Source organism: Salvia miltiorrhiza, chromosome 2, assembly GCF_028751815.1.
Source record: "Salvia miltiorrhiza cultivar Shanhuang (shh) chromosome 2, IMPLAD_Smil_shh, whole genome shotgun sequence".
Lineage (NCBI taxonomy): Eukaryota > Viridiplantae > Streptophyta > Magnoliopsida > Lamiales > Lamiaceae > Salvia > Salvia miltiorrhiza.
Genome location: NC_080388.1, coordinates 49,176,544 through 49,200,021, shown reverse-complemented (window position 1 = coordinate 49,200,021; position 23,478 = coordinate 49,176,544). Strand labels below are relative to the sequence as shown.

General features: G+C 35.4%; 2 protein-coding genes across 2 annotated transcripts; one reads left to right on the top strand and one right to left on the bottom strand.

Annotated features, from left to right (window-relative positions):
* Positions 1 to 7,514: 7,514 nt before the first annotated feature.
* On the bottom strand, positions 7,515 to 10,946 carry LOC131009652 (uncharacterized). Its single transcript, XM_057937063.1, has 3 exons — positions 10,896 to 10,946; positions 7,733 to 10,659; positions 7,515 to 7,647 (listed from the first exon to the last, which is right to left on the bottom strand). Exons 1-3 carry the CDS (start codon positions 10,944 to 10,946, stop codon positions 7,515 to 7,517), a joined length of 3,111 nt encoding a protein of 1,036 aa, XP_057793046.1.
* Positions 10,947 to 13,981: 3,035 nt separating this feature from the next.
* LOC131011916 (peamaclein-like) lies at positions 13,982 to 14,530 on the top strand. The gene has a single exon (XM_057939817.1). The coding sequence runs from the start codon at positions 14,027 to 14,029 to the stop codon at positions 14,300 to 14,302; it is 276 nt and encodes a 91-aa protein (XP_057795800.1). The 5' UTR covers positions 13,982 to 14,026; the 3' UTR covers positions 14,303 to 14,530.
* The last annotated feature ends 8,948 nt before the right edge of the window (positions 14,531 to 23,478 follow it).

The window sequence follows — 23,478 nt, the reverse complement described above, 5'->3', positions numbered from 1 at the left end:
TTGTCCAATTGGATCTCCGGAATAAGGTGGTAATTTTGATTGGATCTCTTTCATTTTTGCCTGTCAAGTTAACTTATTAACACGTAATAGGAAACTTGTAATAAAAAAACTTTATATTATAGACATTCTTTTGTAATCTTACAAGTGCAGTTCCAACTTCATCACATGATGGATTGCCACTGAGATCAGTAAAACATGCATCAAACATCTCTACACGTGATGGAGATCGACCCAATTGTTCTCTCTACTAAAATAAGTTCACAAATTGGTAAGTGCATATGTTAGTAATGTATCTCATTGTAAATAAAAAGTATTATCAAATTCTTACCGACTCTTCCTCGACTTCAACAAAACTCAACTTCCCAGTAGTCTGTTTTATAACAGAACACCATCTATAATCTTTCTTCCTATCACTTGTTTCCTGAAAATAGATGTCAGTGAAATAAAATGTGAATAAACTATTTAATGTGTCAATTTCAAATACCTTTACATCTTCTTTGGTCCAATATGCTAATAAATTATTCCATTGATCTTCGTTTACCTAAATATGTCTATTATGGGCTTGGTCCTCAATTTGCAATGTAGGTACAAAAGATCCACCTTTGATCCTTGACCTCCAATGCCGTCTTTTCTTGCCTATAGATAACAAGATCCAATGTTCTGCCTCTTTTGGAACTTCCAATCTCTCCTGTTTGAATAATTAAGCATCAACATATAATCAAGTTAAATAAGAAAAGATGTAGTAATTCAGTACATTCACCATCCTTATCAATTCATTCTTTCTTGTTTGGGGCACTTTGTGCCAGCCCTCAACGTCAAGTGGAGTGAATTTACTGTTTATTGCTAATGTACCCAAAAATCATGTAAATATCTTTTTATTAGGGCCAATAGGTTGACCTCTCTTGTTGAAATTAACAAGTATGCACCCTTCATTTGGATTTCTAGCCCAAAGGTCAGTAAGTAAGTTGGACCCCGACTTTTCTTTGACAAACGTACCAATAATACGTAACGAAAATGGCTTAGTAAGTTTTTAACACATCATAAATGTTACTCCCTCTGTCCCACTGCAAATGACCTAATTTCTATTTTGGTTGTCCCAGTTTAAATGACCCAACCCAAATTTAGAAATAAAATTAGGCATTTAATACTACTTTTTGAGTTGTCCTGTCACCACTTTACACCTTTATCTAGGGCTGCCACTGGTTCAGGAACCGTCGGTTCCGGACCCGAATCGACGGTTCAGGTTCGAAAATTTCATGAGCCTGAACCGACCAGCCTAAAATTTGAAGGGCTGGTTTTCGGACCCTGAACCGCTGGGAGATGAAACTATAAAACATTGCATAGATATTTGAAATTATATAATGAGTAAATTATATAATGTATAGTTTCATAAGGCATCCAAAATTACATACAGGAGATGAAACATTAGATAGACATAAAAAAAATTAATATAAAATAATACTTTAGATAGAATAGAAGCTGTCTCAACACTTAGTCTAACGCTAAAGTCTTAACAATCAAGCCTCAACAATAAATCCTTTAGTGTCTTCACGGGTCAAATTCAAATCTTCATTCCCTTGATCCGCATCTAAAACATTACAAACTTCACTTTGCATGTGGATATAGAATGCATCAATTGGATCCATATCATAGACATCCCTAGCCTTTGATAGTATAGCAACATGTCATCCTATATCATCATCATCTTCCACATAAAATGCTTGCTTTGCTTGAGATGGCAAAATGAATGGCTCATTGTGAGGCATCTTCATCTTGTTGTACCCTCTTTCCTTGAGAAACCCAATTACAATCAAATAAAACAACTTTTCTATCACAAGTGTAATCTAATTCAATAATATTCTTCAATAATCCATAATATGCAACCTCTCCCATAATAGGATTTTAGTCTTTAATACTTGAAAACTTAGATGTCGTTGCATTGACCACAACTTCACTATTTTGTGTTTTTCTTGATTCCACTTCTTTTGTGTGAAATCTAAAACCATTCACTAAAATCCGATTGTGATGAGTTCGTAGCAATTTTAGATCACAAGAAAAGGGATCTTCATCATTTAACAATTGAACATGTTAAATCAAGAAAACAATTATTGAATGATAATTATAAATATAATAAAAAGTTAGCAACTCATTTATTAATTACTCTTTTAGCAAACCATGACACAAATTGGTCAACATGGATTCGTTCAATTTCATACTTTGTAAAATGAGGATGTTCTTTCTTCGCCACCTCATAGTGTTATCTGAATATGAATGATTAAAATTCATTAATATTGCATCTATTATAAGGATTAACTATTATTGAAAATAAAATACTTAATGAATTGCTTTACTGGATAACAATAAAAAAACACATATTCATGAGTTTTTTCTAGTATGTCATCAACTAATAATGCACCATGCCCTTTCCCTAAATGACGACCTCAAATTGAAAATACTTCTAATTTCGATGTTCTTACACGAATACCATCATCATTTCTGTTCATACGATTAAACCTTGTTTCAACTCCTTCAACAAAATATAGTGAGTGAAAAGCCAAACACTCTTAGGCAATGTATCATTCAGCAATGAATCCTTATGGTCTACTTCTATTTCATACTCCCCCCGTCCACAGAATTTATGCCACAATTTTATTTTTCGTCTGTCCACAAAAAATATGTCACATCCATTTTTAGTAGTAGGGTCCACACCATTTCACTCACATTTAAAGTGAGACCCTTACTCCACTATCAACTTCACTCACATTTTATTAAAATTCGTGTCAAAAGTAATGTGGCATAAATTTTATGGATGGAGGAAGTACATAAGATTTTAATCTGCACAAATACCTTAAAAGATTGAATATATGTAAATGAAACTCTTATGCAAACGTAGTTTTCTAGTTTAGAGAAATAAATAGATTATAAAAAGTTGCACAATTGATACCTTGAATAGGAAACATCCAACGAGCTGAGAAACGTATGCCTAGATTCGAACACACGACCTCTGCCTCTTATTTTCCACCCTAAACCAACTGTGCTAGGTACCTTAATTATTGTAAATGTATTCATTTCCTATCTATAGGCGGAAGATTTCAATTTTTTTTTTTTAAATTTAAGTGGGTTCCCGGTCAGCGCCATGCGGGTCAAAATTTGGGTCGGGTGCAAACTGGTTGCACAGTGTAACCGGTTGCACCCAAGTTTTTGTGATATACTCCCTCCGTCTCTAAAAATTGTAACCCAAGGGAAATGACATGGGTTTTAAGAAAAAAAATGTAGTGGTTGTGTTTGAGTGGAGATTGGGCCCCACACTTTTTTGTAAATAGTGCGAGAGAAAGTTTATGGGATCATTTCTAAAGAAAGATCTCAATTTTCAAGGACGTACCGATATAACAATAAGGTCACAATTTTCGGGGATGGATGGAGTATAAAATAGGAGTTTTTTCCCTCCATTGTTTCCCTCTTTTTTTCTCTCTTTTCTCCCACCATTTTTTTCACTAGTTTTTTAAATATATTTTAATTTTTTTTCTAAACATCATCAAATTTGATTCATGAAAAAAATATTCAATATGCATTTTAAATTGAATTTAAAATATAGTATAAAAATCATAAAAATGAATTTAAAACGATTAAGTTATGAAAAAAAATTAAATTTTTTTATTTTCTCTCTTTATTAAACTTTTACATTTTTTTTAATATTTGTGTATGGAAATATTTATTTATTTATTATGACATGTAAAACTCTATAATAATAATGCGTAATATATATTGATGTGAATTCATAAGGCGCCGTGAGAGATGTCCACACCTAAACCCTAGCGCCGCCAGCCTTGGTTGCCATGGAATCAGCCGCCCGTTCGCCGCGGACCGGAGATAAGGGAGCGCTCAATCTCCCTGTTGTGTCATCCAACTTCGATGCTGTCTCACGACGAGGAACTCCAGGGCACCCGCTCGTCCCTTCCAGTGCTGTCGCTGGGCAGATTTCAAGTAAGTTCGACGAGGGTCGTCCACGAAGCGGAACTCTTGGCCAAACGATCGATAACCCTTGTCTTGGGGCTTCTTCTAAATCAGTTGCTGGGCTATCATCGGCAAACCAGTCCGGCGAGGCTCGCTCGCTGGCACATGGGGCAAAGACTTATGCTAATATTGCTCTGAATAGGCCGACGAAACGCCAGGACCTCCCCGCTCACCGTTACCATGCCTTGCGTTCCACGAAGGATGGGGAACAGTTTTCTTTGAAAGTCCCTCGAGAGATGTATCTTCAGGGTTTGCAAGACTTCAAACATGCTCTCACCGGACGATTACTATTGCAGAAAGGGGATCAACCGCGAACTGCTATGGAACTAAAAGAGGAACTTCAGCGTTTGTGGCAGACCTCTGCAGATTGGCAATTGATTCCGTTGGGAAAGGGGTACTTTACGTTACGTTTTATGAATGCGGAAGATAAAGCCATAGCTAAGGGAAAGCTTATTTGGGATCTGACGAAGGGTTTTCTGCGAATTCGGGAATGGACTAAACACTTTGATCCATTTAAGGAAAATTCATCGTTGGCTAATGTCTGGGTTCGAATCCATTATCTGCCGATTGAATACTGGAAGCCGGAGATACTTGCCGGTATCGGAAGATTTTTAGGCCATCCCTTGAAAATTGATGGAGCCTCGGCTGACCGTGTTTTTGGACAATATGCACGCATATTGGTCGAATTAGATATGTCCCATTTTCTTCCTAAAAATCTCCTCATTGATGGAGAGGATGTTTCATTCCATGTTGAATTTGTTTATGAAAACTTACCTTTGTATTGCTGCCGTTGTAAGGTTACGGGGCACTCGTCGGATGGATGTCGCAAGAAACAGGTTGGGGAAGCAGGCATTAAGGTTTCAGCAGAGGTTCTCAAAAGACCGGTGCCGGAGGGTCCTCAATGGCAGGTGGTTCCGGCTTCGGGACATACTCAGCAGGAGAAGCAGCAACTTTCCCCGCAAACTCAGGATAAAAATCGGTTTGCGCTACTCTCAGAGGAGGCTGCAGATGGCTCACAATCTCAGCCAGAGACCGAGCAGCAGCAGGCTGCTCCTTTGACGGAGCAACAACAGTTCACGCCGAGGGGACCGGTGTCGGTTGTGGGTTCTTCGGCTTTGAGGGCAACTTCTCCTACTAAAGGCAATAGTTATAACGTTCTTGCTATTGAGGATTCAAGTCATGGGACGGATGCGGCTACGATGACAGGACCAGATTTATTGGAGGCCATCGCAAAACCGGTCCAGATTCGGTTTATGACAAGCCTCTCCATGAGTGTAGCTCTGAAGAGGAGGAGACGATCATTGCAGATGTTGTAGGCGATGTGGATGTGGGTGACGCTAATAAGTCCTCAGTTTCAGGCGAGATTGGAGAATCTCAGCAATTGGTAGTTGGGGCAGAAGGTCTTAAGGGCCAACATGTTAATTCTCCAATTAAGGAGGTGAATGGGGATAAGCAGTCCGATCCCGAGGATATTGCGAATCGTATAAATCGGTTAGAGGAGCAGGTTAATCAAGGAATGCAGTTATTCTCAGAGCAGAAGCGCGGACGTGGCCGTCCAAAGGGATCAGGAAAGGGCAGAGAGTCTGTACATGCAATTCCGGAAGGCTGCATTAAAAGTAGACTTAGAAATGCGGAGGAAATGGGATACAAGCCAAGGGAGTTTGTAGTCGACCTTACCAATAGGCCCAGTATGAATGCAATGAATAAGGTCGTTCAGGGACGTTGGTCGGATGAAATGGATGATTTTCATGATTTCATGTATTAAGTTGTTTCGATTCCTTCTGTTTTGTTTGCTCCGTAGTTTTTCAGTCTCTTTTTGAGATTTGTGCCCTTAGTCTCTGCTCTTTGTGCTTTCAAGGGATTTTTCTTTTTTCTTTTTTAATAAATCTCAATTTAATAATAATAATAATAATGCGTAATACTAATTTTTATTATCGAATAGTTTTTAAATTTATTTAAGGGAGAAGTAGCAAATACCCCCTATCATACAACCCCCTAAGACATTTACCTCCATATCTCTTAATTGTGGGCTGTTAGAGCACTCCCAGCAGATCACCTAAATGCATCACTAACTCTAAATTTAGGCTAAAACAATTGAAAATGAGATAAAAAAATGCATCCAGCAGATCCCCTAAATTGGATGGGGCCTACAAAAAATTTTACACCTACCTAAATTCAATCTTAAATTTACACCCACCCTAAATTTATTTTAAGCTTATAATTAGTAGGGCCCACACATAAATATTGTTTTTATGTAGAAAATAGGAGATCTGGTGTATGCATTTATAAAATCGAGATCCTAAAGTTAAATAGGGAAGCTTTAAGGAGAAATATAGGAGCATAATTTTGGGATTTCTGCTGGGAGTGCTCTTAGCCCCTCAACACCTCATAAAGAGTGCAAAAACCCCCTTTGTTCCTGACGGACACTTAACACCGTTATATATTTTTTTATTTTTATTTTTATTTCTTGTTTCACTATAATGTTTGTTAAGTAAAATACATTGCTACAAATATTTCTATGCAAACATCCAACCTTTATTAATAATTAACAACTATCATTAAATATAAATTCGCATTTTTTGGGAACAATCGACAAGTATGCAAAGATTAAAATATGTAAAATTTGGTGTTCATAAGCTTTCACGTATTTTTCTCTATTATACCACTTGGATATCATGGTCAATGGATCATGCTTCTTGGAGGAATAAATAGAAGCAATTGCATGAGCATATTTTAATATTTGGGTATTCGTCGATTGTTCCAAAAAATGCGAATTTATATTTAATGATAGTTGTTAATTATTAATTAGGGTTGAGGTTTGCGTAGAAATATTTGTAGGAGTGTATTTTGCTTAACAAATATTATAGTGAAATAAGAAATAAGAAAAAAAATATTTAACGATGTTTAGTGTCCGTCAGGAACATGGGGGATTTTGCACTCTTTATGAGATATTGAGGGGCTAAGAGCACTCCCAACAGAAATCCCAAAATTATGCTCCTATATTCCTCCCTAAAGCTTCCCTATTTAATTTTAGGATTTCGATTTTATAAATGCATACACCAGATCTCTTATTTTCTACATAAAAATAATAATTATGTGTGGGCCCTACTAATTATAAGCTTAAAATAAATTTAGGGTAGGTGTAAATTTAAGATTGAATTTAGGTAGGTGTAATTTTTTTTGTGGGCCCCATCCAATTTATGGGATATGCTGAAATAAGATTTTATTAAAAAGAAACAACGGAAAACCAAAAACCCTTGAAAGCACAAAGCTGCAGACTAAGGGCCGAGCCTCGTTAAAACCTCAAAACAGTTGAGGAAAAAGAGTACTCGTCAAGGATCAAGGTTGACAGAGCTGAGTTAGGAGGTCTCAAGGATTCCGGCCGAACCATTACCCTTAGGCCTCCCGGCTCGAAACCGATCCAGAACGAAGAAAAAAATAAAAAAATCACGCGAAACGAGTAAAATAGGGAATAGAAACATCCTCCTTGACAAAATCATTTAAACCAGCAATGGCATGAGGCCAAAAACCCTCTTCCCAAGCTTGAGAAGCCAAAAAATCCGCCGATCTGTTGCCCTCACGAAAAATGTGGGAAATGCGCCATGTGAAAGTATGGAGTTTGGAGAGAGCAAGCTGCCACCGAGGCTTGAATCTCCAAGGAACCGTTTCAGAGTGCAACTGAAGAAGCTGAACTACGTAAGAAGAGTCCGACTCAAACCAAACTCTCTCCCATTTGGCACGATGCACAGATTCAATCGCAATAATAATAGCTAAAAGCTCTGCTTCGAACGCAACCCCCTGGCCGCCTGAGAAATGATAACAACCAAGAACGTCATTGAAGGCATTCCTAAAGACGCCCCCCGCATGAATCCTCCCTTCACGAACCGAACCATCAGTATTAACTTTAATCCAAGATGGCGGTGGAAGGTGCCAAGCAACGTAAATATAGGAGAGCGGCTTCCTGGGTTGTCCAGCGATGGAAATATTCTTAAGAATGAGAAGATCAGAAACCGAGTTGGCCATAGTACCAAGGACAAAATTGTTGGCAGCTTCACCAAGAAAAACCCGGACCTGCTTGAGAATCAAGTGGCGCGAAGGTGTTAAATTTTTGTGTATGACGTTGTTGCGGTGAGACCAGAGACTCCAGAGGAGAGAGACAACCCCAGCTTTCCACAAATTGCCAACTTGTTTGCTGTTGTTCTGGTGGATAGAGAAGCGAATCATGCTGCCCACGTCCAACGGCAAAGGTTTCTCAATCAAAAACCAACGAAAGACATCCGCCCAAATAGAAGCCGAGAATGGACAGTTTAACAGAACGTGATCCATCGTCTCTTCCGCTGCCGAGCATAAAGTGCAGCGGTTCGGCCCCTGAATACCAAAGAGGCGGTTCATATCAAAGGTAGGAAGCTTGCCAACAATAGTGCGCCAGACAAAGAGAGATCGCCTAGCGGGGATAAAAGGGGCCCAAATCCAGGAGCCCCAGTCGACCTTAGGGAACTGAGGTCGAATGTGAGCAAAGGCCGAAGCAGCTGTAATGTTCCCGAAACCCGAGTGTATCCAGGATCTGTCGTCCGCCAGTCCAGGAATGGGGGTAGATATGATGTCGAGAGAAATGCGTGGGAAAGACTGCATAAAACTAGAAGTGAGGTGCCATTTATTATCAAAGTAGTAGTCTGAAATTTTCTGAGAGAAATATGGTGTCATGAATTCCGGAATTTGAATTTTGTCGATCAACCGATATCCGAGCCAATTATCTCTCCAAAAATAAATCGAATCTCCAGTGCCAATCGTGCAGAAGGTATTCGAAGCAATCTCCCGAATCGTCCTTCTAACACCAGTCCAAATCGACGAACTCGCCCATTTGGAAGCCCAATCCATGGTTTGAGTGAGATATTTCTGACGAAGCAGCCGATAGCCGAAGCTGTTCATGTTCATAATATACCAACCAAGCCGAAACATGAAACTATTATTGATGTCAGAGAAAGATTTGACTCCAATGCCGCCATGTTCCTTCAGAGCACGAGCTCTGTTCCAACTCACAGAAAAAGAAGGTTTCTTCAGAGTACTCCCAGTCCAGATGAACGCTTTACAAGCTCTGTCAAGAGCATGCAGAAGTTTCGCTGGCCATTTATAAACAAGCATGCTATGTACCGCAGAACTGTTGATAACAGAAGAGACTAAGCAGAGCCTGCCCGCCATAGAGAGTTGACCACCTTGCCACCTAGGGAAATGGGCAAGAATCCGATCATAGATAGGTCGAAGCTTAGCAGAAGAAGGTCGTCCCGAGAAAATAGGCACTCCCAAATATGTGAAAGGCATGGAGCCAATGTTGAAGTCCAAAACCCGTTGAAGCCGAGAACGTCGCCCAGGAGACACCCCTTTCCCGAAGTAAAGAGTAGACTTATGCTTGTTGCAGTATTGACCAGAGACCGTGGCATATAGCTGAAGAATCGAGTCTATAATAATGCAATTACGCTTTGATGCCTGACAGAACAGGAGGACATCGTCAGCGTAAAGCAGATGAGAAGGAAAACTCAAATATCTCGAGAAACGCATGCCAGTGATTAAACCCCGATTAGCAGCATCCAGAAAAATACGGCTAAGAACATCTTCCGCCAAGGCAAAAAGAATGGGAGACAAAGGATCTCCTTGTCTTACCCCGCGGCCGCATTCGAAATAGCCATAGAGAGCACCATTGAACCTAATAGAGATGCGAGCCGAGCTTAGAATAGTTTTGATCCAAGAGCAGAAAATATTGGAGAAGCCAAACTCTTGAAGCACGAACAGAAGAAAATCCCATCTAAGCGTATCAAAGGCCTTATGAATGTCGACTTTAAGAGCCATGTTTTTGCCGTGTAAAGACCTCTCCATGCAGTTCGCCCCTTCCGAGGCAAGAGTGATACACTCATGAATAGAACGTCCCAAAATAAAGCCAAATTGATTGTTGGAGACGATGGTGGCAGCAACAGCATTCAGCCGGATCGCCAGAATCTTGGAAATAACTTTGTAAAAGAAATTGCCAAGAACGATGGGCCGATAATCAGAGATAACTTTTGCATCTACTTTTTTGGGAAGAAGGCTCAGAGTATTGGAATTGAGACCCGAAGGGAGATAATGATGAGTGAAGAATCTTCTGATGGCGGAACAGAAATCATGCTCAATAATGTCCCAAGCGGAACGGTAGAAACTACCTCCAAAGCCATCCGGGCCGGGAGCGCTATCTTTGTCCATAGCAAAGACCACCGCTTTGATCTCCGTCGTAGTCGGACAAGTAACCAAAGCCGAGTTCTGGTCCACAGTGAGGCTACTGGTGATATAATTAGTAATCCACGAAAGATCGCCCCCAAGATTCGAATCCGCCGCAAAAAGAGATTTATAAAAGTTTTCCACATGAGACGCCAAAGTGTTATTATTATCAACCAGGACGTCGTTAATCTCAAGATGCTTGATGGTATGACTAGCGCGCTTCATTCTCACCATGTTATGATAAAACTGAGTATTTCGATCTCCATCCTGGAGCCATCGAATTCTACTTTTCTGGCGAAGCAGGTCATCTTTCCGAGAGAGCATGACCGAGATAGAGGCTTCAAGTTCAACTTCTTGATCAAAGAGCTCCTCAGAATAGCCAGCATTATCGATATGTGTCTGAAGAGAAGAGAGCTTATTATAGAGCTCCTCAAGCGAAGTGTTGAAATTCCCAAAAGTGGATTTATTCCAAAATTTATTCCAAATTTTGAATTCCAATTTATGGGATATGCTGAATGCATTTTTTATCTCATTTTCAATTGTTTAAATTTAGAGTTAGTGATGCATTTAGGTGATCTGTTGGGAGTGCTCACCGCCTACAATTAAGAGATAGGGAGGTAAATGTGTTAGAGCACCTCCAACGCTGCACCCACTCCAGCAACGCTTGCACCCTCTATTGCACCCATTCCTTTTTTTTTTTGTTTTTTTTTTTTGGTTTGAAAAGGGGCGCGTGTAAACACGCCCCTTCCTTCGCTCCCACAGCAGCCGAGTGCGACCCATCGCCCCCCTCCCTTCGCTCCCGGGTGCAGCAACGGCGCTGGGTGCGATAGGCCGGGTTCGATCCGGCCTTCGCTCCCAGCGCTGCGGATGCTCTTAGAGGGTTGTATGATAGGGGACTATTAGCTACTTCTCCTTTTATTTAATAATTGTAATTATCATTACATTTTATACAAAATTGAAATTTTGTATTTTAAAATTCACAATTTTATTGAGTAATTGATATGAATTATTTTATTTTATTTTTAAAATATATTTTATATTTATTTATATTTTAATTTTATTTAATATTTATATTTATTTATTTAAATATATCATTTAATTCTTGTATTGATCATGCATCGCATAATGGCCTCACTAGTTGCAACGTAAACTGAAGTTTTTTCTTTTAAAGAACATGAACTAAAGTTTGGTGAGAGAAGAGTCTAAGATAAAAATTGTCTAGTTACGAAACGCATGATCTCCAAAGCAGGCAAAAATCAGCTCTCCTGTGAGAAAAGCTTTCATGCATTTTACGCAAAGAAATGCGATGTGTGGCTCAACCACCTCCATCAATATAGAGTTTACACATTTTATACTACTATATATTATTAAAACTGTAAAATTAATAACTGAATATATGATATGATACGAATAATAGAACATATAAAGTTAAAATAGAGGCTCCCATCAATCTTATATATAATAAAGAAACAATGTAGTTAAATGGTCATAATGAAGATTGAAAATCAATTTTTGACCCCTAATCTTAAAACATCAAAATATGGCCATTAATTAGGTGGTATGCCTAATTTGTCCTTTTTACTCGGCCGCTGGGGTGATTGCGCGGCTGCTAGAAGCTTATGGTGAATTGCGCGCTAACGGGGAAAAGCCAGCGCCCGCTGCGCGTATGGCACTTATGGCACTAATAGTGCCATAAGTGTCATACGCATCATTTTATTACTTGGTTTTATTTTGGATTTCCGTTGGCACTTATGGCACTAATAGTGCCATAAGTGCCAAAAGAACCATTTTAAACACTTCCCCATAGGGTTTAGATGTTCCATTTAGGGTTTAGATTATCCATTTAGGGTTTAGATGCTTGATTTAGGGTTTAATTATTCATTTAGGGTTTAGATGATCCATTTATGATTTCTTGATTCTATTACTGCTGTTTCTGTTGCATGTATGACACTTATGACACTATTAGTGCCATAAGTGCCAAAAGGACCATTTTACTTAGTTTTATTTTGAATTTTCGTTGGCACTTAATCTTGGCACTTATGGCACTAATAGTGCCATAAGTGTCTAACCCGACCCGGCACGCATTAAGGGTAAAAACGTCCAAATCAATAAAAATAGCCAAATTTTATGTTTTTTAAATGTGTGGCCATAAATTGTGCTTTATGCTTCATTTTGGCTACTTCAAAATTTTACTCTATAATAAAATTATTGGATTTGTCTACGTGGCATCACCAAATTTCACCATTTTAAAATTTCTCAATTCTTCTTAATTTTATTTTATTTATTTATTTTTATTATATATGTAAGCGTTAACTACAAATAAATGTCTATAATCAAGCAATCAATAAATTTACATGTTCCATTATTCTTGTATTATATATCTAAAATCTATATTTTATTTACTGTTAATATATAAATATATATTGAATAAAAATAACTAATGCCCATAAATAGATATACACCAATCAATATATAATCAATAACCTACATATGATATAATCTTATGTGTGTATATATGTATATATTATGAATATAGTATGTATACAAAAATACTAAAAAATTTGAATGGATATATTCATGCAATTAATAATCAATTCATGTAATTTGTACAATTACCTAATTTGTGTGATTACCATAATTATTTCATCTAAATTCGATTGATAATTAATTAATTGTATAAATTCTACATTTATATTTTGAATTTTATTTTCAATATTTTGTTATTTATACTGTTATTATACCATAATTGTTACAACTTATATTTTATTATCTAATTTTTAATAAATTTTAAACGGGTTCGGTAGGTAAATATGTATTAATAATTTAATACGTTCACTAGAATTGGTTGTAAAACTATTCACAACTTTAGGCCATATAAAATTATTTTAAAATAAGTTGATTATTTAAAATTAAGTTAAAATTATTCACCATATGCAACACCACATCATGATTCAGTCGTTAGATAAGAGTTTTGATGATAAATTTGATACAATTTAAAAAAATTCGATAGAATTTAATAAATTTTAAACGGATTTGACATATTAATATGTATTACTATGACTTTGACAAGCACTAGTATTAAAATTACTTACTAATCAAGATTGAGACAAATTACAAGTGTATAAATTTTAAACAGGTTCGGATAGTTAATTACGAAATTTACCGCAATCTTTACTTATTTATACTATTATTAGACTATAATTGTTACAACTTATATTCGATTATCTAGCTTTTAATAAATTTTAAAGGGGTTCGATAGATTAACATGTATTAATAATTTAATATAATAATAAAAATATTCAAAACTTTAGGTCATATAAAATTATTTAAAAATAAGTTAAAACTATTTACCCTACTCAACACAACATGGCTTCAGTTATTAGAGAAGAGTTTTGATGATAAATTTGATACAAATTATTTAATAAATATTAAATAAAAATATTAATTTATTTTTTCAAAAATCATATTTATAATATAAAGTAATCTCCCATCGAAATTCAAGGAATTAAATGAAAATAATTAATTAGCGCACGTGGAACAAAAATATTAACCACGTACCATATATGTATTCTTGATGGAGAGTGTGTTAACACAATCGAAATATACCAATAAGAAAACGCCCACATTAATTAATTTTACCAACAAAACCGAAATCCCCACATTAATTAATTTTGCAGTGCACCCTCTATAAAGTCCCTCATTTCATTCTCCTCACCTCGTAGTAGAGCAACTAGCATCAATCAATATATAGAGCTAGAGAGAGAAAATGAAGGTGACAATAGGTGCAGCCCTAGTCCTCTCTCTCCTCGTCTGCACAACGTTGGCGGACAACCCAAGCAGCAGTGGGGAGCTGTCACCATTTTGCAAGGACAAGTGTGATGTCCGATGCTCAAAGGCAGGAAGAGAAGACAGATGTTTGGAGTATTGTGGCATTTGTTGTGATAAGTGTAAGTGTGTGCCATCTGGGACTTTTGGAAACAGGGATGAATGCCCTTGTTATAGAGACTTGAAGAATTCTAAGGGCCAACCTAAATGCCCTTGAATTTCCTCACCTCATCAATAATTTTTTTTTTTAAAATCTTTTGTGGGAGATGTCTTGAGGCTCATGGTTTTTGAGTTAAACACATACATATGCATCTAGATAGTTTATGTGTCTCTTGTTCATGTCCCTCTTTCCAGGGGTGGATCCAGGATTTGAGGTTAGAGGGGGCTGAATTTATTGATATATGACGTCTGAAGACATTTACACGGAAGCAAATTTTTTTGAGCATTCCGTACACTTCATTTTCATGCATTTTTTTAACAATCACTTAATATAATAGATAATTGTTTGCAATTCAATTAATTCAACATCAAGTAGATTGAAAGTATACAAAAACATACTTTTATGCATTCTTTTAAAAAAATATATTTCATTTTCTAAACAAATAAACTAACTTTCATTGTTAATAATTAGTAATTTTACTTCTAACTTTAGAATGGACTCAAACTCAATATTAAAAATTAAATAAGAAAAAAATATAGGATAAAAATAACATAAATGTGATAAATCAATGTACAATATTAAATAATTAAGATGGATAGTTGGATATTTCTTATTTATATACACATATACATATATATAAATATATAAATAAAATATATATCTATATTTAAAATTAAATTTTAAAAACGCAAAAATTGGGAGGGGGCTTCAGCCCCCCCGCCCCCATCCGCCAGTGCCTCCTTCCGTTGTTGTAGAGATACCGATCCAACTTGAAATCAATTGGTGGGATTGATCGAAAAGTAAAAGAGATGAGGCGTTGTAATTATGATGAATTAAATGACATACAAAAATTACGAACTCGAATTAAAAAAATGGTAAATATCACTTGAAATTCTTATCCCGAAACATTATATATATATATATATATATATATATATATATATATATATATATATATATATATATATATATAGGGTTGGGTTCCGATGGATCCCTATGCTTATAATAGATCCGTAGATCCAAATCTAGACCACACATTTATGACATGTGGCGCATCAAGATGGTGACACATGGCAAGGCATTTCAAGGCAAAATCTGGAGAGGGGTAAAATTGGAATGTAATTTTCGAAAAAAAAAAAAAATTAGATTTTATCAAAATAGGTATATTTTAGATGCATAAAGTTTCATACGAGAATGCATGAACTTTCATATAAAAATGCATAAAGTTTCATATAAAAATGCATAAGATTTCACCCCACCCCAACCCCACCCCACCCACCCCCTACCCCCCACCCACCCCCCTACCACCCCACCCCCCCACCCCCCCAAAATTTTTTTTTTTATTTTTTTAAAAACTGATTTTCTGACCACTGACCCACCCCTACCCCCACCCACCCACCCACAAATTTTTTTTTTATTTTTTATTTTTTATTTTCTCAAAAACTGATTTTCTGACCACTGACCCCCCACCCCACCCCCCAAATTTTTTTTAAATCAGTTTTGAAAAAAAAAATAAAAAAAAAATTTTGGGGGGGGAGGGGTGGGTGGGGGGTGGGGGTGGGGGGTGGGTGGGGTGGGGGGGCAGGGGCAGGGGTGGGGTGGCGAAACTACCAGATTTATTAAAATGAAATGCATTTTTTGTATAATTTAATGCATTTTTATGTGAAAACTTTATGCATTTTTGTTTGATTTTATATTCATGTGAAACATGCCTATTTTTGGGGGGTGGTAATGGGGAGGGTTGGGGGGTGGTGTGGGCTGGATTGGGGGGTGGTATGGGGTGGGGTGGTGAAAATACCAAAATTGGAAAAATTAAATGCATTTTTCTGTTCAAAGTTATGCATTTCATGTGAAAACTTTATGCATCTTTGTGTGAAACTATATGCATCTAAAATATATCTATTTTGAGAAAATCTAAAAAAAAAATATATTTTTTAATTATTAAATCCAAAAATTACATTCCAATTTTACCCCTCCAGATTTTGCCTTGGAATCATTGCCACGTGTCACCATTTTGATGCGCCACATGTCATAAATGTGTGGTCAAGATTTGGATCTAGGGATCTATTATAAGCATTGGGATCTATATGATCCCATTCCTATATATATATATATATATATATATATAGGATGCGGTTATAGTGAAAACCACAATTATCGTGAGAACATAAGAACCAATAAAATTACTGCATCTGCTATACAAATTAATGCATTCGCTATTAAATTTAATGCATCCGAAAAAAATAATTTTTTTGCTCCCTTCAGAATTCGAACCCAGCACCTGCATCCATCCACCAAGATGATGCATCCACCGTAGATCTTGATGATCGAATGGCTTAAAATGGTTCTCCGTTCTTATTTTATTAGTGGTTCTTATTTGAACCTCTCCCTATATATATATATATATATATATAGGGAGAGGTTCAAATAAGAACCACTAAATAAAATTAGAACGGAGAACCATTTTAAGTCATTCGATCATCAAGATCTACGGTGGATGTATCATCTTGGTGAATGAATGCAAATCCTGGGTTCGAATCCTGAAGGGAACAAAAATTTTATTATTTTCGGATGCATTAAATTTAATAGCGAATGCATTAATTTATATAGCAGATGCATTGATTTTAATGGTTCTTATGTTCTCACGATAAGTGTGGTTCTCATTATAACTGCACCCTATATATATATATATATATATATATATATAGGGTGTGGTTCTAGAGAGAATTATATTATTTATGAGAACGTGAGAACCATCAAATTTAATGCATCTACTAAAACTTAATGCATTCGTTGTTAAAATTAATGCACTCAAAAAAATAAAAAAATTGCTCCCTTCAGGATTCGAACTCAGGATCTGCATTCATCCAACAAGATGATGCATTCACCGTAGATCTTGATGATCGAATGGCTAAAAATGATTCTCCGTTCTTCTTTTATTTAGTGGTTCTTTCTTGAACCTCTCCCTATATATATAGGGGTGGATTACCGTGAGAGCACATCTTAAAATAAGAAATAAGAGCAATTTTTAATGTATGAATTTTATGTAGAACACGTATGAATTCGCTGTATAAAGGTATGAATTGTGAAAAATAAATTTTTGCTACCTTTGGGATTCGAACTCAGGACCATACACTACAAGAAAACACGCGTTTAACGACCGAAAATTTCGGTCGTTAATTTTGCGGCCTTAACGACCGATTTACGACCGTTTAACGACCGATTTTATTTTTTATTTATTTTTATTTTTTAACGACCGAAAATTCGGTCGCTAATTATTTTTTAATATTTTAATATTTAATTTTTTTTTTAACGACCGAATTTTCGGTCGTAAAAATTATTTTTTTATATTTTAATTATTTTTTAAATTTAAACAACCGAAAATTCGGTCGTTAATATATATATTTTTATTTTTTTATTAAAAAATTATTTTAAAAAAAATTACTTTTTTTAAAAAAAATTAATTTTTTTTAACGACCGAATTATTCGGTCGTTAATATTATTTTTTAATTTTTTTTTAATTTTTTTTTAATATTTTTTAAATAAAAAAATATTTTTTTAAATTTTTTTTAAAGACCGAATTTTTTCGGCCGTTAAAATTATTTTTATTTATTTTTTATTTTTTTATATTTTATTTATTTATTTATTTATTTATTTTATTTATTAACGACCGAATAATCGGTCATTAATTTTATTTTTTCAATTTTAAAAAATTTAAATTTCGTTTTTATTTTTATTTTTTGATTATATATATATATATTTAATTATTTTTTATTAATTTTCTATTTAATTATTTTTTTCAAATTATAGAGAATATTTTGAAAATGATTGTTATTTTCATAATATTATTCTATAAAAATAGATAATATTGATTATTAATAAAAATGTGATATTATTTGCAAATAATAATAAATTATTAGATTTATTATAATAAATTATTAGACTTATTATAATAAATTATTAGACTTATTAGATTTTCTATATTATTAGATTCATTATTTTCAAAATATTAATAATTTTATTATTTTAAAATAATAAAATTATTTTTCAAATATTAATTTTATTAATATTGATTATTTGATTTAATATTGATTTTGTTGTATATTTGATTGTTATTTTTCATACTCATATTTTCTTTTCTTTTTTTAATTACGATAATATTATTTTTTTATTATTTTAAATTCGATCGTATATTTATCGTCAATGTTTCGCCGACACCACAAATCTTAGTTATTATCTCGACATATTATAAGGTTATGAATGATTAATGATATTTTATATTGAATTAGAGTTTAAATGAATTAATAGGTACTATATATATCAATAATACGAGTATTCTCTATTGGTGACTACTCGAAAGGAACTTCAAGGTTAAGCGTGCTTGACTTAGAGCACAAGTAAGATGGGTGACCTACTGGGAAGTTCGTCAAATGGTATGCAATTAAGGTCAAAATACATTAGAAATACACTAAAAATACTTGTAGGATACAAAGATAAAAAAAAAAAATCGAAAAAAAAAATATTTTTTTTTATTAATTTTTAACGACCGAATTTTCGGTCGTTAAAAATAAAATTTCGGTCGTTATTTAAAAAAAATAAAAAAAAATAATTTTTTTAATTATATTTTTTATTTTTTTTTCTCTTTTTAACGACCGAAATTTCGGTCGTTAAAAATAAAAAATCGGTCGTTAAATTTAACAACCGAAAAAACGGTCGTTAAAACTCGGGCGACGATGCAAACAACGACCGAAAAAAAACGGTCGTTAAATCGGTCGTTAAAAATATTAACGACCGATTTTTGGGTTTTAACGACCGAAATTTCGGTCGTTAGAGCCGCATTTTCTTGTAGTGATAAATCCATCCAACAGGATTACGAATCAACCGTAGATCTTGATGATTAAAGGGCTGAAAATGATTCTTATTTTATATCTTAAGAAATTCTCTTATTGTAAAAATGATCTACGCGGGCCCAGTAGGCTGGGACATTTTCGGCCCATTTTGACAGCTCTATCTGCTGGTCCCTTTAACCAAATTTTGAAGTTGAACACGAAGTCTTTGAGATCCAGGCAAGAGACATTGATTCTTTGTATATTATCAATCCAGCGAATCATGGCATTTTTTCGCTCATTAGTTGGATCGATTGTCAGCAACCGATTTTGCCATCTTTGGTTTCCCTGAGTAAGCTTTAGGTAAAGACGCATTATCGTCTTTTTATCAGCAATTACTATATCCACGATTTTGTCTTCGATATCAGTGGGTAGTTCCGGCACAATAGCTTCTTCCATTTCTTCGATCTCATTGGGTATTTCCGGCACAATAGGTTCTTCCATTTCTTGAGCGGGAGCAGCTAACGGCGCAAGAACTTGAAATTGGGGTAGTTCCAGCACAATAGCTTCTTCCATTTCTTCGATCTCATTGGGTACTTCTGGCACAATAGGTTCTTCCATTTCTTGAGCGGGAGCAGCTAGCGATACAAGAACTTGAAACTGAATAAACACAATGGAAACATGATGATCAAAAACCCTAATTTCTGCAATAAACTCTTAGATATTATACCTTTCAACGGAGATAGGAAGATTATTCTTGAGCGGGAGCAGCTAACGGCGCAAGAACTTGAAACTGAATACACACAACATAACTTAAAATGGAAACAAGATGATCGAAAACCCTAATTTCTGCAATAAACTCTTAGATATTATACCTTTCAACGGAGATGGGAAGATTATTCTTGAGCGGGAGCAGCTAGAGGCGCAAGAACTTGAAACTGAATGCGGAGATGGAGAAGCGGTGAATAGTTCAAGTATAATTCCTAAATTTTTTTTTTTTTTGGAGGGAGAGGGAAATAGTTCAGGTATATATAGCCGCAAAAACTTAAATGATGAGCGCCTAACAAATCTACATATTTTTATATTACAAATAACACATTTTTTCTTAATAAAAGACTACCTACATCAATAAATGGTACAATATATTTATATTACAAATGACATTATAACATTTTAAATGATCCTATAAATTTAAAATTGATACTATAAGTTAGGGATGTCAATCGGGCCAGCCCTATTGGGTTTCGGGTTAATCGGGTGCGGGCTAATTGGGCTGGAAATTTTGTTGGGTTATAAATTTTCAACCCTAACCCTAAACGTTCAGGTTTCGGGCTAGCCCATCGGGCTAGTCGACTTAAATGCGTAAAAATAATATAATCATTTGTATTTTGTTATTTTTAATGATCTAATGTACAATATATAAAATATACATAGGAATCAAAGATATAAATTATATAGCAAGCATGAAATGCAAAAATATAAGATATTGAAAAAAAAACATCAAGATTACATAACATATAAAATGAGTTAATAAAAATAAAATGTTCAACTTTGTTAACGAAAAAATAATAAAATATCTAACAATAGTTTGAATTCATAGAATCAAAGCATCTAAAAATACAGAAAAGTGAAATGATGAGACTTTATAATATTTTGTAATTTTTTTTAATTTTTATATCTAAATATTTAATACTCCCTTCGTCCATGAAATAACTTCTTAGGAGGAAGTGACACGGGTTTTAAGAAAAAAAATTGTTGAGTGTATTGAGAGTAGAGAAAAAGTTGTTGAGTGTATTGAGAGTGGTGAAAATGTGTTATACTCCCTCCGTCCATGAAAAAACTTCCTAGGAGGGAGTGACACGGTTTTTAAGAAAAAATATTGTTGAGTGTATTGATAGTGGATAAAAGGTAGTTGAGTGTATTGTGAGTGGTGAAAATGTGTTTTAATTAATATTGAGAGTTGTGAAAAGTGAAAAGTAAGAGGATCATAAGTGGTGGGGTATAGTCCAAAAATAGGTAGGAAATTCTTTTGTGGACGTCCCAAAAAGGAAAGATATGAAGTTCTTTCGTGAACGGAGGGAGTATTTAATATTGGGAGTTGTGGAAAAGTGAAAAGTAAGTAATTATAAGTGGTGGGGTATAGTCCAAAAGTAGGTAGGAATTTTTTTTGTGGACATCCCAAAAAAGGAAAGATAGGAAGTTTTTTCGTGGACAGAGGGAGTATTAAGCATTCGGGTTTCGGGTTAGTCGGACCGACCCTATTGGGTACCAGACTATTCGATTACGGGCTAATCGGATTGTAACTTTTATCGGGTTGAAAATATTCAACCCTAACCCTCTCGGATGACGGGTTAATCGGGCCAACCCAACGAGTTTTCGAACTTGATTGACATCTCTACGCGCGCGTGTGTGTGGAGGGTTGTTAATATTAATTCTTAACTAGAGGTGTGCTTCCTTAAAGTGAGATATGAAAAAAAAAAAAATGAATTTGTGCATATTGAAAATTTAAAATTTTGAATTTTTGAAACAAAATTATATTTACAGTAAATAAATGTATAAAATTTCTAAATTATAGCATTAGAAATGATTATCTTTGATAGTTAGATTATAGAAAACTGAGCCACCATCTAGTCTTCCTTCTTTCATATATTTGTGTTCTTAATAATATAGGATTTGTTTCCTTAAAAGAAAAAAAAAGTCGGATCCAATATCAACTTCAATTATTATGTGTATGGGTTATACAATGTGTTATTTATACAACTTTTCTATTGTGTGTTATATAAATACGTAGGGTCTTATTCAGTGGAGACCACTAAATATTCAAAGAACATAGACTAAATCTCAGGCATTGATTTTATCTAATCTAACGGTCACAATTTATTTATGTCATGTTCAACAGAATTTTTTTGTTGAACATATACAGGGTCCAATCCCACAATCCTAAAAAAATCAACATTTATTCACGCTATGTTCAACGGATTTGATGATGAATAAACCAATTCTAAATAATAATAAAGAATAGGGTTAATTGCATCAAAATACCTAACCTTATTCCAAAATCTGTTTTTTTGACAAACTTTTTAATTGTAGCAAAAATTTCAACAAGCTTTCAATTGATAGCAATGTCCGTTCAGAATAATTTTCTGGCCAAATTAAATCTGAGTTGGCAGCCGGAATGCTAATGTGGCATCAGAAATGCCAAATCACATCCTTCTCCCCCTCCCACGTTACTCTCTCTCTCTCTCTCTCTCTCTCTCTCTCTCTCTCTCTTCCACCTCTTCCCGTCGGCTCTCTCTCTTCCCCCAGAAAACATCAGTCCTCTTCCCCCTGCGCAGAACCCTTCCCCTCCTGCACCCCGGCGCCGCCGCATCTTCTCCGGCTAATGAACCCTCCCCCTCCAACGGCGCGAATGTGGCGGACTTCCTGGGATAGCCGCGACGGGGTTGGAGAGTATTTGGGGCGCGGGGGGCGCCCCTATTTCGGCTCATCCGGGCGGCGGTAGAATTCTCCCACACCACCCCTCTGCTGCCATGATGTATTTGAGAGGTGGGGGAGGCGGCGTCGGAAAAAAAATCCTACTCGCTGCGAACCACCCCTGAAATCTCGATTTTCCTTGAAATCTTCGCCGAGAAAAAGGTCGATGATGATAATATCTCTGAGACCACCCCTGAAATCCTCGATTTTCCTTGATTTAGGAGCGTTTTTTTGAAGTTTTTCTTCATTCTTCAATTTCTGATTTGGGGGTGACGGGGTTGTTAGGTATCTGGGGCGGTGGAGGGAGGAAGTCCAGCGAGTTATTGGGAATTTGGGGGCGGTGGCCATTGCTGTGGAGGGTTCATCGGTCGAAGAAGACGCGGTGGCGCCGAGGTGGAGGAGGGGGAGGGGTCTGTGCAGGGGAAAGAGGACCGATGTTTTCTGGGGGGGAGAAAGAGAGAGCCGACAGGGAGAGGGGGAAGAGAGAGAGAGAAAGAGAGAGAGAGGGTGACGTGGGAGGGAGATGAGGGTGTGATTTGACATTTCTGATGCCACGAGGGCATTCCGGCTGCCAACTCAGATTTAATTTGGCCAGAAAATTACTCCAAACGGACATTGCTATCAATTGAAAGCTTGTTGAAATTTTTGATACAGTTAAAAAGTTTGTAAAAAAAAATCAGATTTTGGAATAAGGTCATGCACCCCTAAAGAATATACCAAAAATTTAGTTGTTTTTAATTATTATTTAATCATAGATAATTTGATATTATTTAGTTTATGATTAAATATAAATGCATATAAGATCACAAACTTTTATCACAATCCATTTAATCCATAATTTTGAAAATTCTATTTTTAATGAAGGTGAACAGAAAAAATTTATGAGCCAAAATAAAAACACGAGTTGTTAAATTACTTATATAGAAGGGTTAA